This window comes from Aptenodytes patagonicus, chromosome 10 (assembly GCF_965638725.1).
Source record: "Aptenodytes patagonicus chromosome 10, bAptPat1.pri.cur, whole genome shotgun sequence".
NCBI classification, from domain to species: Eukaryota; Metazoa; Chordata; class Aves; order Sphenisciformes; family Spheniscidae; genus Aptenodytes; species Aptenodytes patagonicus.
This window is the reverse complement of record NC_134958.1, coordinates 23,674,548-23,692,901: the sequence shown is the minus strand read 5'-3', so window position 1 is coordinate 23,692,901 and position 18,354 is coordinate 23,674,548. Positions and strand designations below refer to the sequence as shown.

The window sequence follows — 18,354 nt, the reverse complement described above, 5'->3', positions numbered from 1 at the left end:
AGCCTTCCACACTCAATTCACCTACCTAGGACTTGGCACCGCTGCGTATCTCAGCACACTCACGAAACGCACAGAATAATTCAGTTCTGCGCTAAGGCACCAGGAGGACCCACACCTTGTTTCTTGAGAAATTAGAAGGCATGTAGAGAATGAGGAAAGGAAATGCATAAAAAAATAGTCTTATCAGCAAGCAAATGCCACCAAAGAAAATTCGCCTCCCTACTGGCCTCTACAATAGGTGACGATTCCTACCAGGTGACCAGAGTTGTGGTTATTTTTAGGTATTGGGAAAAAAAGAAAAGAAAACAAAACAAACAAAAACCCAAAAACAGGAAAAAAAAAAACAAACCAACCAGTTTAGGTCTGGATTTGCAGCGCTGCTGAGCACTGGAAGGTGCAGAACAAAGCAGCGGTCCCCAGCGACGCCAGCAAAAACACACAGGGTGATCTCAAAGCCTGCAGATCTTAACCCGGCCTGACCCATGTCCTCCATGCCACCTGGCATCTTCTGTCTTGGTCTTCACATAAGGATGATACTACAGCCTAACGCAACGATCCGAAAGTAAACCAGAGGAATTTTTTGTTAGCTTTGAGCTTCATTTCCTTCCATTTCACTTCTCCCATCTCTGAAGTTCCAAGAGAACCCACCTCAAGAGGCTGTTCCTGAAGAAGGTGCCCACCAGGAGAAGCACCCCAAGGGTCTACAAAGCACGATACTGGTGTGCACCAAGTCCCTAACTCACTATTTTCTGCTCAACTTTCACACTTGACTTTGCAGCTTTCCAATAATTCTGCACCCCACAAAGCTTTTTTGTTGCATGGAGCTTAGAAACCAAAACGGTTGCATTTTTTTATGATTAATTAGCATTACCAGCTGAGACTGAAGTTCTCCTCTTCAAATCCATCAGCGGCCATTCGCTAAATATCATCCTGGCATTTCAGAGCCACAGCTCCCCGAAGCACACAAATAAGCATACTTCCATAACGATCAGGAATTTCAACATTTATATGTTTAGAAAATTAAACTGCAGCTGGCCAGAGTCTCACTAATAACGGCAGCAGCTGAACCTGTAATGATCCTTCACCTAAGGAAAATTGTTCAAGTTTTTTGAATACTTGTCCCCTCCACCCCCTGAAGAGCATACCTGAAAGAAAAGTACATAGATTAATGCTCCCAGAAAACTTAAACAGCAGAAAAGAAAGTTGATCCAGTCCTAAAAAAAAAAAAAAAACAAAAACCCAAAAAACCAACCTTTCTTGGTGCAGAGGATAGCCCATGCTCAAGTAAAAATAACTTATAAATAACACAGAAAAACTGCACCTGAAACATTTTAAATCCATGTCTACGGGTTTTAATTTCAATTGCTTTTTTTTTATGGCTTGAAAGAAGAGACATTCTCTCAAGGATCTCATTTTTACTAAAAATAAACACAATGCAAGAGAGAAGATCGCAATCTCCCCACCACACAGCCTGAGTCACGAAAGTCAACACTAAGCTACTTTTAAACTGAGTTTTTAAACGAGTTTTGCATGCGGTTGAAAATGGTTCCTATTTAGCACTGGAGACCTCGCACCGGGGCCATTCACTAGACTACAACAACTGCATAAAACTTCTCATTCAGCTTTTACTCCTCAAGTTTCACGTCTTCCCGGACAAAACAAAAATGAAAGCAGCGTTCAAGTAGGACAGCTGCACCGCAGAGAAGTAAACCAGAGGAGGAAACCCCTAATGTTGCTAAAAACCCAGCCAGCGAACGCTGCGGGTGAGATTCACACCGTCCTTCCATAAGAACAAAATACAGGAAAATATTCAGGCAGGGTTTTTTTTTTTTCCCCTTGTTTCAGTTTTCAGATCTTATTTCTTTCCAGCAGGGACTTTTAGGTGGGAGGATGAATTCTCAATACCAGAGACATGGATTTCAGTGCTCACTTTTTTCTCTATTTCATTATCCTTACCCATTGCTGGAGGTGCTTTTTTTTGTTGTTGTTTAATATTTTTTTCTCTCCTCATATTTATTGTATTGCTCACCGCAGGTGAATAACAACGGCTCTAGAGAGGTATTTAAATCACATAGATGGAGGGAGAGGAATAGAAACAGAACATATAGTACAGCTGAACTCGGAAACAATACATTTGAAGGCAGGCCTGCAGCTCCCATCCTGTAATTAGAAAGGGATTTGAGTCTGAAACAACGCACACGAGTCCATGCCTCTTCTAAAGAATGGTAGCAAACGTGGCGGGGCCAGTGATGGGCAACTGCTGCTAAGTCATCTTTCTTGGCAATTTATTTCTAGACGTACCATTTCAGCCTTAGAAGAAATATTACTGCTAATATTTATTAATGCTAATAAATTCCTTAATCAAATCACTGCAGATCGCAGTGCAATCGGAGATGTATTTGGAGAAGTGCAACTAGGCTTTGAAACGGGTCCTGTGCTCTGACAGGTAAAGATGCGCTTGGCAATCACCAGAGTTGAAGAAGGTTATGCAGTGAGCAGAAAAAGTGTTTTTTGTTTATAAAATCATACTTGCTTTTGGTTAGTTCATTCTGTTCATAGTTTAGAAATACTCTTAAGATTCCTCGTTATCTGCTGCAGGCACCTCAAACCTGACCTCTGCTCTGCATTGTCCTCCTATCTCCTCGCTTACCTTCCAGGCACGGTGAAGCGCCTCCGGATAAGATTATCCAAGGCGATGGCCACAGCGAACGAGCCTGCTCTTCTAACATGAAACGCAAGCGCCTGCCTGTACAGATTATTTATGCAACGGTCTTCCCGTGAAGGATAAAAGGCGTAGCGCGTGCCCTTGTTGCTCATCGAGACATTTGCAAATGAGGTGGCCCAAATTCAGACCGAGTCGCCTGTCCACTGCATCCTTCTCCAGCAAGCCCTTCCCGCTGCAGGGCTGTATCTTTATTTTCTGATGAAAAGAAGCAGAAGAAACAGTGGCTCTGCTTTTAAATGACGTCTGTCCAAGTCCTTCTTCGAGTAGGAGTTGTTCAGCCATCCTTACCACTGCCAGCAGCAACAAAACCCACATAATTATCCCCCACTTACTGAGCAATCGGTGAATTAAGGAGCAGGGACTGGCTCTCCTGCACTTACATTTCTCAAAAAAAAAAAAACCCAGAAGGGTTATTTACCAACATGACCTCCCTCTCCCAAAAAATACTTATTCTGAAATCTTAAAAAGTTGGTTGACATCGTTTTAATCAAGTGCTACGTTTCTAATGATCTACTGCATTCAATTATTTATTTATTTTTGCCTAATGGGACCGCGTTCCTTAACAATTAAATCATTTACTCTTTCCTCCCAGGGGAGGTTGTCCTATGCACCCAACAAGCATAAACCAACCTAACAGTTCTTAGACAAGTACTGTAAAAGTAAAATTGTTAATGTTTTTGAGAATTTTATTTCGGTCTATGTATTTATGTAAAGTATGAAAAGACAGTAGACTTACGGAAGTCTTCTAAAGTAAATATTTTCGGTTAACTTGTTTTAAGTTCATCCCTCAAAACCAACTGCGTAGATGCCGAATACAATAAAAGAATTCTTGGCCGTCTATCAAAAACATTCATGGTCTGGGTTGGTTTTAAAGCTCAGGTTTTTCAAAGATGTATCTATATGGATTAGACACTCCACTTCCATTAATGCTCGACCATGATGCATCATATCCAGGATCATACACCTTTTTAAAGGTCATGCTTTACAAGTAATAGAAGATAGTCGTAAGAATTTTGATTAAAAAACAGCACAGGGGCTGTCAGATTATCAGTGTTTGGTCAATAAAAGCAGAGACTAAACAGGCAGCCGAAGAAGGAGTAACTCTACCACTGATTCAAGGTCATTTTGGGGTATACCAGAAGCAATTCAAGGTGGAGAGATCAGTAAACAAGATTCAAATCTGATATTGAAACCCACATATTTTTTGCCATTTTTACATTAATAGAGGTGGTAACTGAAGTAGCAGCAGAAGAAAAATCAGTATTCACATACCCAGTATGCTCCGTTGGGTCCTAAATAGATAGAAAACTATCAAGAAGTAAAAATATTGAATAGCAGCCCATTACACACCGAATGCAGTACTTCTGGGCATTACAATTCGTGTATTTTAAAACACATTTTTCCTCCGCTACTGTACGCAGTACCCAAGCGGGGCAGATCACCGCTCTGTTCCCCATTGGTCCTAACAGGTATCTGCAGTAACTCCTACAAGCTGTAGGATGGAAACCAAGATGATTTCCCTAAGAGAAGCTGAGCACCCAGTCTGAACCACGGAAGGTGCCAGGGTTGAAAGGGCCTGATCCAGCCCTTCCCTCAACGCAGGCAACTTTAGACCGACCTACACCTACAGCCAGCCTATTCCTAGGGACCTTCAACGCCCACAGGGATTTCATAAACCTTCTCTGGGACCTGAAGGAGACACTTTAAATGCACACCAGAACCCAACAGAGATGAAGGAAGACCACGGCAGAGCTACACCCGCAGCTTGCTTTAGGTCAGGCACGTAGCTGCAAAAAAAGCAATATAACTCAGCAGCCATGCAAGACAAGAGCTTGGATGAGACGAGAGCTTGGATGAGATGCAGCTGACTGAGCTTCCCCACGTGCTTGTCTCCCATCCACAGGGAGAGGATGCAACCAAGCAGACCCTATCGATGTTCCTGGTGGAGGATGGAGAGTCATAGCCCGAAGGGTCCAGGCACACCCCAGCTTGTATCTGGGGCATCCTTAGCGCACCACGGGCTTGCCACTCTTAAGACTCATCTCCCTTGAGGGACAACGGGCTTGGCAGGAGACCCAGCTCCATCTCTTCACGAAACCCTAAAAAGGGTTGACAAGAAACACCAACAGAGCCTGAAACAGCGACCCACGGCTTCATTTCACAGAGCCAGCGCCAAGCCATGCCTTGGCACGGTGTGGACGGCCGAAGGTGTATAAGAACCCTACACAAGAAAGAGATGCCTCATCCCTCTCCAAAGGGATGCTCATCCATGCCTGAAAAGAAACCGCAATGCAAGATTTTAATGGCAGAAAAGAATCAGGGGAGTAACGATAATCCTTAAATCTACAGGTATTTATTTGTTATTTCATTTTGCCTAGAAAAATGGCACGCGACCATTTCACCTCCAAGGAGTTTCCACCAAAACACTGCGGCGCTGGCCACTTGCCAGCTTCGGGCTGATTATCAGCAAAGTCAGCCCAGGCGAGGACCATCCCCGTTCCCCTCCCAAGATTAACTTCAGCCAGATCAGGTCCTCTTTCAACAAGAAGCCTGCTACTAGATCAGCTTAATGAAATCATGGAAACGCAGCGTAAAGAGGCAGTTTAACACGCTTCCAAGTGGAAGGCTGTGCTCCATGAACAAGGGCTGCCATGGATCACATATAATCTTGTTCTCCTTGGACACCTTCCACCCAACACAGCTCAAACCGCGCCCCTTCCCTTCTTGCCGTCTGCAAACCACGGGTGGAAGACGACTGACGTGAGACATCTAAAGCCGCGAGGAAGCCGGTCTGACCTCGCAGTCAACTGTGCTCAGAGCAGGATTTTGGATGGAGTGACCTCCCAAGGTCCCTTCTGACCTAAACGATCCTACAGTCCTCCATCGGAGGAAAGCAAAAAATAATCTAGAAGCGGCAATACACAACTGGGTAGCATTCAAATCATGGGGGTTTTGTTAAAATAAAGAGCAATTGTGGCAAAGACATACAGTTCTCGCTTCACCTATAAGACTTTTCCGTAGGTACCTGTTATAGGATTCCTCCCCACAGAAAAAAAAAACGCTACCATGATGACCAGCAGAGCCATAACTCTTGATAATATTTGAAAAACAGATACAAAAATGAGTTCAATTCTAAAATCACTGTTCAATATGCTTCCCTTCTGAATTTTGACATTTTCTGAGGACATATGGTTTGCTGAGTTTGCTTTTAAACGTTCAATTCCTAAGACACAGAAGTTAAGACATCAATGCAATCACAGGAGTGAGATGTACATCACATCATGGCGTTCCACCTGCCAAACACAGTAGCAAGATTCTAATATTAAAGAGCCACATAGAGAAAACAAAGACTATTCCATTTCCCTTTTTTCCTGTTATTATCCATTATCTAGCAAGAGCTTTACATGTTTGGTTTATATGTTCTCAATCCTGAACACCTGTGCCTTCACACATATACCCAAAGCCTATGGAAAAAATTTGGCCAGTGTAAAAAAAAATAAAGGACCAGAAAAATAATCTCAATTCTGATGATCTGTAGACATCCCATCAGCAGCATTCCATCCTTACAATTCAATAAGAAACCCACGCCTAAGCTTTGTGATAATCCCAGACATCTAACCTGAAAACGCAGCATAATATTTTTGAACACCAAGATGCAGCAGGAAGCCCAAACAATTAACAAGCATCTTCCCAGAGCAGGGAACTACCCAGGCACAACCAAAATCTCCGATGACACTGCTTTAGTCCAAAGGAATGCTAGAGAAAGTCTCGAATTTGCAAACTTGAGCCGCGATCCTTTAAATATTTATGCTCGTGTTTACTTTTTAGAGAAGAGAGAAATCCCATTCACTCAGGAGCAAGTTAAGCAAATACAGGCACGCAGGACCCAAGCCTGAGAAAATAAGATGCTCTTAAGCTCAACACAAAAAAACCCTCATCTTCTAAAGCCAAAACCTGCACCCAGCCCATCTTGGGGAGCCAGACTCCAGGACCAGGCTGGGAGCTTCATAAACTACATAACGAATGTGCCTTCAACCTCAGGGTGACACGACAGCAAAACAACCCGCCTAAAAACGATGGGGTTTCTTCCCGCAGACGGCAGCTCTCCTCAGGCACTCGGTCTGCCTTCATACTTCTCGGGTACTTTGCGTGCAAGTGGGACTGCAATCCCATTTTATTTATAAACCAGTGGGATGCAGGAAGTTCTGAAATCGAATTTGACCAGCTAAGACGCTTCAATCGGCCCAACAACCTTGTTTTCTCCCCAGTAAATGTATTCTTAAAGGCATTATATCCAAAAGCTCCATGGTTTGGAGCGAGAACTAGAATTTGGCAGAAAAAGGCCATGCTACGCCCACCAAAAACAACCACCCCAAATGGCTTTAGAAACCCTCGGATCACATTCGCTCGCAATTTTGCTAAACTTGAGGTATTTAAGACTTCAGAACTACATGGCGTGCTTGCTCCCAAGGCTGTAATGGTGAACCCCGGTCTTCCTCACCAGCTGCGTGGTGGTGCCAAGCTGCAAAACCAGTGGAGGGACCAGCACCATCCCTGTGCTCCCAGTACTCCCCCTGTTGACTTGCGGGCGATGCGGAGGAGCGATCTGTTCTTCCATCCAGAGCTGGATACCGTCCTTCCAGAAATCAAGCGGCGTACGTGGGAGATTGGGATTTCTAGTACAGCCCTACCTCGAAACGAGCTAAATTAAGGTTGCGCAGGTAACCTCAGGTTTCACGTTTCCCGAGCGCCTGACCTCGCATGCTTCACATTCTCAGAGGTTCTCTTGCAAACGTGATGAACGCCCGCTAAAATCACCACGAACATCCTAGATAAAAATAATTTAGGCATAAAACATTTAGATGGTTAGATTTTCCTAGCAAAGGATCCCAAAGGTTTGCTAGTCTGAGTTTTAGATGGCATACACAAGTGCCGGTGTTTGTGAAAGATATTGCAACAGCAGATGTCACGTCAGCCATGAGATACCTTTAAATCTCAAAATGCAGCTTCCCCACCCAAAAAAAGAAAAAAAGGTAAAAATGTGAACTTTATAAACCGTAACTGGAGCTGCGGATGCACAGAAGAAATAACTCTGAGGCACGCTCTGCAAAACTGAGCCTACGTTTCAACACTTTTTCAAAAAATAAAGAGAATCAGGGAATTCAAATAAAGCTTTTTTCAGGTGTTTCAGAGGCGCCACTGATGGACCATAGGCCTTTCAATAAAGACGAAACATCTCTAAAGCCATCCCGATTTATACACTGATTGCAATAAATAAATAAATAAATATAAAGTTGCATCATCATTGATAGACCAGGAAACAAAAGCTTATTACTCGTGCGCCAGGGCTGCTGGATTACCTTCCCTACCGTCAGCAGCCGGACCGACAGCTCCCAAAACGATCTTGGGGATGAAAAATCACAGCCAGGAGTGAGAGCGAAGGCTGGGAGAGCCTTCGTAAGGGAAAAATGCAAAGAAAATCCTCTTTTTTTAATTAAAAAATGTTAAAAAATGAGAAAAGTCACTGAAATGGATAAGTTTACTCAAAGACACAGGGGAAATGGTGATTATCGCGTGACTCCAGAACGACGGGCTGAAGAAAAGATGCTCTTCAGCGATAACGCAGCCTCTCTGACCCCAACCGGAGTTTGCTGGTGCCCATGGTTAAGCTCAGCTCAGTAAGGTCGTACTTAAGCATTCACAGCTCATCACCACCACATCCACGCAGGTCTCCTCAGGAGAGACGAGAAGACGACGCTCCCCTGTCATTTCCTAGCGCTCCCCGGGGAAAAGAGCCAGGAAAACGCTCGAGCCGGCCAGAAACCCATTTCCCCAACTAATAACCTATTTACGAAGCGATTTATTAAAGCGCTTCGTTATCGATTTAGCAAAACGCCGTGCTGTTTTCTCTCCCCGTAGCAGTGCTCTCCTCCTTCCTTTGCCGCTACGTGATTATTTTTTTATACGCCGATGGGCAGGGTAACGCGCGCTGCAGCGAGGGATCTGAAAGCCATGATTTCTGCTGAGCTCACGCTCCCGACTTTATTAATCTCAGCTTGATTTCAGGATATGAAAATGTAAATAGAGGAGGAGGAAGCCGATCTATAAGCAGAAGGGCGGCAAAACGCCCGGCTCTGAACTTACAGCAGGTCCTACCGCGAGTCACGTCGGAGGATTTTGGGGGGGGATAAAGCAAAGGCCGTTTCAGCTACATTTAGGAAAATTCCAGAAAGAAATATCGACTGTTTTAACCTTCGGAGGAGCAGCACTCCCACAAAGGTCCGGAGTGCCGGGGAGCGAGCTGCCATGGGTTCAAATACCGCGTTAAAAAATAGAAATGTCTCGTTAAGACGGGGTGGGAATCGTTAACGCCGCTCGCGTTTAGCGGCGTAACGGGCTGCTCCTTTGCCAAAGACGACGGTGCCGACCGCGATCCGGTCCCGTCGCAGTGCCCATCGTCGCGGCGTCAGGGCTGTTTCCCCACTCGGGGGGGGGGGGATGCTGCCAGCCCACGGACCCACTGGTGACACTGGAAACACTAAGGGAGGTAAAAGCTGTGTGTGTGTCCCCCTTCCCGGGCTGGTTTTTTCACGTCCTGCGTGCCCGACCCACCCCAAAATGGGTGCAAACTGCAGCGTACTGGCACCGGAGGATTAAAAACCAGCAGCCGCGCTGCCGCCCTCAGCGTTCCCACGCGTGGGGAAGCCCACGCGGGGCCCGCGGACAGGACCCGGCCGCCGAGGCGCCGTCCCGCACCTTGCGCCCGCTGCTTTCCCCGGGCGCCGCTGCGCACCGGCAGGGCGGGGGGGGGAGGGGGGGGCGGGCGGGCTGTCACGCGTGGGGGCGAAGCTCGCGTGGGCGCAGCCACCTTTACCCGCTGCGGGAACGCGGGGCGGGGGGGGGGGGGGGGGGGGGGGCAAGAGCCCCACGCCACCGGAGGGACTCGCCCTCCTCCGCCGAACAAAGGCTCCCGCCGGCCCCGCGGCAGCACCGGGCGATGCTCCGCCGCGCCAACGGGGCTCGCCTCACGCTGAGCGGGACGCGGCGACCCCGGCCCCGAGCGGCGGCACCGCCCGCGGGCACCGCGCCCGCCGCTCCCCCCCTCACAAACACCCCACACACACACACACACACCCCCCCACACACACACACACACACGGCGGCCCCCGCCCCGCTCCGCTGCCCCGCCGCTCACCTGGGTGTCGGGGCGCGGCGCATCCCTCGCCCGCCGCCGCCGCCGCCGCCGCCGCTGCTGCTGCTGAGGGAGATCCCGCGGGGCGCTGCTGAGGGGGAGGTCGGGGGGGGGGGGGGACGGACGACGGGGGAGGAACGGGCGCTCCCGCCGCCGCCGCACGGGCGCTGCCCGACTGCCCGCGCGCGCCTCTCTCGCGCACCCGCTGCCGCCCGCGCGCCGCCGGGGGGGGGGGGGGAGGGGGAGGCAGGCGCGCGCACCGCCCCGGCCCGCCCCGCCGGTCGCCCCGCCTGTCGCCCCGCCCCGCCTGTCGCCCCGCCCCGCCGGTCGCCCCGCCCCTCGGGCCGCGGGGTTGGGAGGGGGGGTGTCCCCCGCCACCTCCCGCGCCTGCGCACACCCTGCGGCCGCCGGGTCGTTACGACGCGGCGCTGCCAGCTTTACGGCAGCGCGCAGCAACCGGCCGGTGCCGGCTCCGCGGAGGGCGAGCGGGCTATGAGGCGGCAGGTGAGCGGCGGCGGCGGCGCGGGGAGGGCCCGGCCCGGCCGGCTTTGCCGCGGCAACAGCGGTGTCGGTGGGGCCCCGGCGGTGGTTGCCGTGCCCGGTGGGCGCGCAGGCGGCAGCCGTTGGGGATCCGTGACCGGCCTCCAGCGGGCCCGGAGGCTTCAGCGCGCGTTTTGAGGGGAAAACGGTTAAAATCGTTAAACGTAGAGCCCCGTTACCGGGTGTCGAGCCGGGGCTGCCTGGGCACCGCTTGGCCTGGGTGGGCTCGCAGGGAGTGGCGTTACCGGCTGGCCGGGCCCTGCTCCCCACCCCGGCCTTGACCCTGACCCCAGCCCCGGCCCGGGTCCCGCCAGCCCGGGTGGACCCTTCTCCTCTCCCCTTTAACTCTCACTTATTTCCTTAGAAGCGGCGGCGGGACGAGCGAGCTCTTCCCGGGGGGCTGCTCGCGTGCTGCCATCCCGACCGGCACCAAATGCCAGCCGCCGGGAGAAGCTCGGGGTCGAGCCCCTCGCTCCTCCGGCCGGGCGCCGGGGGTCCTGTCTCCACAGAGCAACGACAACCCCAGTCCGTTCCTCTGACCAAACTCCTTCTCGTGACTGGATTCCTTCAGGTCTTTCAGGCAAATGATATTCCCTCCCAGCACTTCCCACTACTCTCTTGAAGAAACTCTTTCTCAGAGCAGGCGAACGCGATCCGTCGACGTCCAGTTTAACATCGTTCCGATGAGCCGAGCCGAGGGGTTTCTCGTTGTTGCCTCTGGGAGAGCCTCGGAGGCATCTCTCATCCTCAGGTGTTCAGGTCGCTGGGTTTTTTTCCCCGTTAAACCTGATGCTTTGGCCAACCCCATCCTGGGGAGCAAAACGCATTTGATTTAGTAGCGTTTGGTGTAGTTCCTCCGGCTTTTGGTTTACTGCCCCGTGAGATGTTGTGAAACAAAGCGGGGTTCTGGAGTTTGGTTGTGTAGAGCAGCTCCACGTGCCTGGTTTGGGGAACTTGTCGGGAAGGGAAAGGTTCAGGCATTGTCTGTGCGTACAGAAATTATGAATGTTTTCTTGGGAGTCCGGCATTCAGGGCCTATTGAACCCGCAAAGGCTCTGTTCTCATATCGTACAGGAATTATAATCTATAGGCTACAAAGAGATTGCTGATATTTAGCAAAAGAGTAGACAAGTACGCTTCTTTTCTGGCTTAGTTGTTTAATTTTGCTTGAGTTTCTTCTCTGGCTCTGTTAGGAGACAGGTAAGTGCTGAGACTCAGGTGCCGGTAGCCCAGCCCAGCTCACGCTGATAAATAGAAATTGATGTTCCTTGTCTGATCTTGCCACCATTAACAACGACCGCTAGTAAGAGCGCTGACACGGTGTCTAAAAACTGTATTTCCAGTAAAAGGGAATGGTCTGGTGGTTAAATCGTGGGGCTTTTTACTCTTGATCGTTCCAAAGACTTCAGCCAAGCTGCCGAAAACTTCTCTGTCCCTCCTACTCTTCCCCGGTAAAGTCTGAATAATTTGTCTTTCAGGTGGCTTTCTGTATTTACCTCCATATTCTTTAAATTTGGTACAGGACTTTAGTGACGTGGCACCTTAAAATATTCACTCTGGATGTTCTTAGCACCTTTAATTTATTAAAATAGACTTTAGGAATCTGATTCATCCTTAATTTATGCTCTCTTCGCTCCATCGCTGCCTATTTACACTCAATTACTAGTGAGTTCGTTCCCTGGCTCGCAAGTGCTGCCTTCAGAGTGCAAGGCAACAATTACATGCGGAAGGTAGTTGTCTTTAATGTTGTGAAAATAATAGGTTTGGGGGGTTTTTTTGTCAGGTATTACAAAACACAGGCTTTGCCTCGCATCCCGGACACGAAGGAGTCCCGTCAGTTTATGGCTCAAACTTGCGCTGACGACGGCGGCTAACTTGTTAAATTGTTATAGCTTCGAGATGAGAGAAACTTGACTTCTTGCCATATTGATGCAAGACGGCACCGTTTTCAAATCTAGAAACGAAATGGGCGGTTTCATCTTGGTTGGCTTGATGACATTTTTATTGACATGCTCCTCTTTCTTTCCCCGGTGTTCTCATCTTAGCACTCTAAACGGGGCAGATGAATACCCCTCCGAGAAGCTGAGGATTACAGAGAGTTTGCACAAATTCCAGCTACTGATATGCAAATAAAATGAACGAGCGAGACTCTTGCTGGCAACCTACAACAAAATTTCCCGGCCTGCGCCAGTATTTATTCCTATTTTTATGAAAACTTCTGAACGGAGTGCGCCTGAGCCTTCAGGAAGCAAATCCTGGCTGTGTCTGAGCAGAGCTGCTTGCGATCTGCGACTGGATTTCGACACCCCTTAACGTCAGAGGTGCTCAGATCCACGTCCCGGCTTCTCTGCGGATTCATCTTTTGCTTTAATGGGGAGGTTCTCCCAAACAAAACAACCTCCCTGATGGCTTTTCGCAGCTCCACTACGCTCTTTCGGTCCTCGCCACTTACCTTAAGTGGCTCTGAACGGCGTCCGAGCCTACGAAGGGTTTTCCTTTAAGCTGTGCGCTGCACGCGGTGAGTCATCCTGCAGAACTCACAAGCAATTTCACAAATACCAGATGGCAATAAAATTAAAAGTAGTAGCTAGTGGCAATTAAGCATTTGCTATAACCATTCTCCCTTCCTGACTGTAGGAAGCTGCCAAATGTCTCTTTTTTTTTTTTTTTTTTTCCCTTCTCCTTGACTGAAAAAAAACCAAACGATGTTTCTGCAGAGTGGAAAATTAACAGAATACAGGACGCGCGCTTCCTTCCCTAGCCCGCAATCCCGTTTGGACTTGAGTGGCAAGCTATTTGCTGTATTTCGCACATCTCCAGGAGAAGATGAAGCAGAAAAAACACGCAGTAAAGGAAAATTTGGGGCGTTGTATGGGCACGTGCAAGAAGTATTTCAGCAGTGACCCGGTTAAACCCACAAACTGGTCGCCTCTAGGCTCGCAGGATGTCCAGCCCTTTAAACAAGACTATATTCAGGCACGCTCCGGAGCTGCTGGGACTTAGTTTAGATGTTTTGTTTTGTTTTTATACTGCAGGCTGTTGCAAAGGATCTGCTCCACAAACTGGGAAATAGTTCGAGCTCATGAACGTAGGAAGCGTGTCCAAATACCATTGCGTTTGGCTCAGTATAAAGAACAATGACTGCTCCCCTTCCTTTGCAGTGACTCTGGCTGCTTGGCATGTCTCGCATCTATCAGCGATACACAAATAGTTATTAGCTTTTTCAAGCCCCAGATACTCTTCCTCGGCCCTTCCTTCCGACGTATTACACACGCAGCATGCTTCATCCGTTCGGTTATTTAAAAGTCACATGTGATGTGACCTTGCCAAGATTCTTTAGAGATAAATCTCTCCTAATTATGCATACCTGGCCAGGAAGGATTGTTTTCGTGATTCACGTCGCACTAAGAAGCACAAATCTACTTCTTCCTAACGTGTAAACAACACAACACTCGATTTTTATTTTTCATTTCCCCCTATCATAATGGATAATTAGTGTCTTATTTGTAGTGAATCATATTAAAGTGATCTTATCGTTATCAGTTTTCACACAGTGTTTTAAGAAATCCTGAGATGTTTTCATGCTGCGTTTGGCACAGATGAGGAAAGGGTGAGGCCAAACCAGCTCCACGTCACCGCTCTCCCGAGCTGCGGCGTTTCTCGCCCTGTCCTGGCGAGGAGGGAAGCGTCGGGGGCTGATGGTGCATCGCAGCAGCTGAGGAGCCCGGGCTGGGGGATGCGAGAGCAAAAGGAAAACCGGGGCGGATATAGGGGGTTTAAATCAACAATTTCTCTTCAGAAGATCTCCTCCTAAGTCCTAGCCAGCGAGTATTTTGCGTTGTCTATTGAGTAGCACCGCCTGGCGTGCTGTCCAACCTCTTTCTTAAAACACGCTTCAATCTCCCCGGGACGCGAAGGCAGCAAATGCAACAGCTTCTGAAAAGGAATTATATGACTGGTAGAAAGACCAGAATTAGTGGATGCTCGGATAACCTGATAAACGGAAAGGAGTCAGGAGAAGTCTTGCCTGGGAGACCTGTTGAAGTCCCTTGAGTACATCCTCAAACACGCGGGTGGGGAGAACCAGGTGCTACAGTCTACCTGAATTTCCAGGCGCCTTTTTAAGGATAAGCAGCCTCTATTTGTGGAAAGCAGGCACAGATTAAGAGGGAAGAACGTAGCCTGGACAAATAACAAAGTAAAAGATTAGAAAGAGTGGATTGGCATGTCGGGTCACTTCCGTTCGCAGGTGGACGTCACCAGTGGAAGCCTGCAGGGATCTTCACCCCTCGGTGTACCCACGAGTGCTTTCTCCTTTTGTGAGCAAAATTTTGGCACGTTAAAACCTGAGCGAAAACATGATAGGTGTTTTGCGGACCATCCAGCTTCGGTGGTACTCGAGTTATTGAAATCTCTACCGGCTAGGTAGGGGGTTGTCCTAAAGATTCCCACGGTAGGGAACTGGTTTGTTTGTGATCTTGTTTTGCTTTGTTTCTCCTTACTCATCGCCGCCTTGCCTCCTGCGCTGGCGGGCCAGCAGGTTTTCCTGGAACAGGTCATGCGTCTGGCAGCGAGCTGTGGCACTATCTGCTAGGCGAAAGGGACCGTATGCCTGTCAGACAGCCCCAAAAAGACTTTTATTTAAGGAATACCAGTGATGCAAAGAATTACAGTGATTGTCGCTGTGCGGGTGAAACACTGAAACACCAACACACCAACCGACTTCTCCTAGGTCACATAAGGTTTCTGCGCGAAGCACAGAACTGAAGGTGTGCCTGCAGTTCCCGAGCAGGAACTGCTTTGAAATCACTTTGCTTTGAGGTTAAGATCATAACGAGGAAACGTTTATCTAATCGGAGCCGCGCAGTGCTCCTAGAGCGGCAGAAGAGCCCGGCTCAACCCGTCACACGCTGCAGATGAGGAGCCGCGTGTCCCCCGTCTGCTCATCTGGCAGATAGTTCAAACGCCAGTCCTTCAAACATCCGTCTGGCAAACCCGGGCTTCTGCTCACCGCTTGCCGAGAAGGAACTCGAGCTGTTTGTTGGGCTGTATCTTGTCCCAGGTGTGATCTAATTCCTTAATTCATCTTCCCTTTCTATGTTTCAGCTTTTGAAGTTTCCTGGAGTGCTGCAGCCCCGACCTGCGCAGGATGGACCCTGTTGTTCTCAGTTACATGGACAGTTTGCTGAGGCAGTCGGACGTCGCCTTGCTGGAGCCTCCAAACTGGCTTAACGATCACATCATCGGGTTTGCCTTTGAGTACTTCGCCAACCACCAGTTCCAAGAATTTAGCGATCAGGTTTGTTTTATCAGCCCCGAAGTGGCTCAGTTCATTAAGTGTGCCCTTAGTCAAGAAGAAATAGCCATATTCCTTCAACCGCTGGACCTTCTCCACAAGAAGCTGGTGTTCTTGCCTATCAATGATAACTCCAACCAGGTCGCTGGGGGCACCCACTGGAGCTTACTGGTTTATTTCAGGGATAAAAAGTGCTTCGCCCATTACGATTCCCACAGTAAATGCAACTCCGTCCACGCCAAGCAAGTGGCGGGGAAGCTGGAGGCCTTCTGGGGCAAAAGAGGGGGCAAAGCAACCTTCGTGGAGGAGAAGGCGCCTGCCCAGCAGAACAGCTATGACTGTGGGATGTACGTCATCTGCAACGCGGAGGCTCTGTGTCAGGGATACTTCAGGGGCCGGCCGGAGCCTTTGCTGCAGCTCCTCACTCCCTCCTACATCACGCAGAAGAGGTCGGAGTGGAAAGCTCTCGTCACGAAACTGGCACAGAAGTGATCGAGATGCAGCTCCAGCCCCCCCCCCCCAAAAACTGCCTTCCCCTTCCGCGAGGCAGCACCCCCAGTGCCTGAGGGAGATGCCCATGCGCAGGATTGTCAAAAAGAAGAAGAATGTAACCCCTCCAGCATGGCTACAGCCCCCAAACACCCTGTTCCCTCCTGGAAAAGCCTTAGTCCCCTCTGGAAATCACTGGCCTTTGAACTTCTAACCAGAAAAGTCACTTTGCTTTCAAAGAAATCCTCCTCTTGACGGTGAGTTTTTACGCTAATCGCTGTGGCAAAATGGGTTGCTAAAGAGACCTCTCCGCCTTTGCCCAGCAGGCAGCATGCCCTCGTTAGGTGGCTTTAATTGGCTACCGGCACTGCTGTTCTAAGCCAGGTTTAGCAAATGCCCTTTAAAACCAACCCCCCAAATGCTTTATCGTGGCTATTTCTAATTTGTGCCTCCGCTAGCGGTATTTGAGCAGTCTGGGATTTAGCAGCAAGGATTTTTTTTACCCCCGAAAAGCTGACGCTGAGCTGTCGATGTCAAAAGACGAGACTCCAAAGGAAATGCTACGATTAATTAAAGAACGGGACAAAAAGAAAATCAGTTTTCTTCAGATAGGTGCTCCTAGGCTGTACGGCGATAGCTTTTTTTTTTTGTCCCCCACCCCTGCTCGCTCTTATTACAAATTAAAACCTGACTCTGAACTGCTGGAAGATTAATAGGAAGCTGAGAAACCCAATCCTGGAAAGGAAATTTAATCGAGATGAAAAGTGACACTCACCCTTTGAAGTTTTGTTGGTTTGGTTTTTTTTTTTCATTACGATTTTAGGTCATCTCCATTTGGGGAGGGTTCGTCAGCGCTCCCCAACCCTCGTTAGTGTTTGCCACGCTCAGAGCGTACAAGGCGGTCACTGCTTCCTCTAGCACAAAACCAGTTCTGTTACTCGAGATAAAAAACACACCAGGGAGAACAAAAGGACAGAGTTTGAGTTATAAAAGCCAAAGATAACTGCAGTCTCCTTGAAGCCTGAGAAGTCCTTAATACGCTTCTAATCGAAACACTTTTCCTCCTGTGCTGAGTGATGGCTGGGATCCCAGAGCAGATCCTCTCGTTAAAAGACAGGCTTAGCAGTGGGGAAAATAAAATGAGATGTCGTTGCAGGATAAGAAGTAATCGCTAACCTCATGAGAAGCAAAGAGGAGGTCGCTCGGGTGGTGTCTAGCAGAGCAACCGCACCCCAGCGCGCCGACTGGATCAGGGAAATCCAGGTTAAATCTAACCCTCGGAAAAGGGGGAAGGGTTATTTTGAACCCCGAGCTCTTCACCCATCTTATCGCCGGCCCAGCCCCACCGGCGTGTGTACCAGCACAGCCCCGAGGGTGATGAACTGTAGGAAGGTCTGAAACTTCCCTTGCTGCTGGGAGGGAGGTAAGTAGCCACAGCCCAGGCTCTCCCAAAGCACCCGAGCAAACACACACAGACAGCGGAGGGGCAAAATGAGGGTCGGGGTCGTTCCTGTCCTTCCTAGGCTGCTCGGACAGGAGAGCAGCCAGCGGGCCGGGGCATCCAGCCTTCCCGGGAAAACCCCTTCCACTGCTCGGATGGAGCCGAAATGGCATCGAGCCGCTCGCCAAAGGGGAGTCGCATGGGGCTTCGCCGGAGCAACGTTACTGCCACCGCGGGAGGCTGCCTTTCTCCCGGGTCCGGAATAAAACTCAAACCAAACCGTGCGCTTGTGAGCATCGTCCCGTCTTTTGTGTAGGTACCCACTAACAAGCGGTGGCTCCCGCTGCCCCGCGGTGTCTTGTGCGATGGTGTCACGGCCGCGAGGGTTGTGACTCGCGGGCAGAGCCTCAGGTCTCGCAGCGCCTTTGCAGCCGCTCTGTGCTCTGCAGTGGGTGAAACCCAGCAGAAATCAGTCTTGGAGAGCCAGCGAGCCTGGGGACAACTCCACCAGCGCCTTTTGTGATAGCGAGGAGGCCATACAGGCTGATTTAATCTCCTAATCATATTTTTAGGGGTCGATTTGGGCGGGGGAAGAGCGCGGGCAGAGGGGAGGTAGGAAGGCAAGGTGGTGGGTCCAGCCGGGGAAGCATCGGGGGGACTCGAGGGCAGGG

General features: G+C 49.6%; 2 protein-coding genes across 8 annotated transcripts in view; one reads left to right on the top strand and one right to left on the bottom strand.

The window, feature by feature from the left end:
• The window catches only part of MYO9A (myosin IXA), a 188,430-nt gene extending 178,458 nt beyond the window's left edge, over nt 1–9,972 (bottom strand). For all 7 annotated transcript variants that reach the window (XM_076348589.1, XM_076348592.1, XM_076348590.1 and 4 more), the window contains exon 1: nt 9,921–9,972. The gene's annotated coding sequence lies outside the window, so the exon portion shown is untranslated. The remainder of the gene's footprint in view (nt 1–9,920) is intronic.
• Nucleotides 9,973–10,351: 379 nt separating this feature from the next.
• SENP8 (SUMO peptidase family member, NEDD8 specific) lies at nt 10,352–17,967 on the top strand. The gene is made up of 2 exons (XM_076348587.1): nt 10,352–10,421; nt 15,564–17,967. The coding sequence occupies exon 2, from the start codon at nt 15,607–15,609 to the stop codon at nt 16,243–16,245; it is 639 nt and encodes a 212-aa protein (XP_076204702.1). The 5' UTR covers nt 10,352–10,421; nt 15,564–15,606; the 3' UTR covers nt 16,246–17,967.
• The last annotated feature ends 387 nt before the right edge of the window (nt 17,968–18,354 follow it).

Bases quoted from the DNA above. Each gene is read 5' to 3' on its own strand.
- SENP8 (XM_076348587.1), top strand. From the start codon at position 15,607: ATGGACCCTGTTGTTCTCAGTTACATGGACAGTTTGCTGAGGCAGTCG.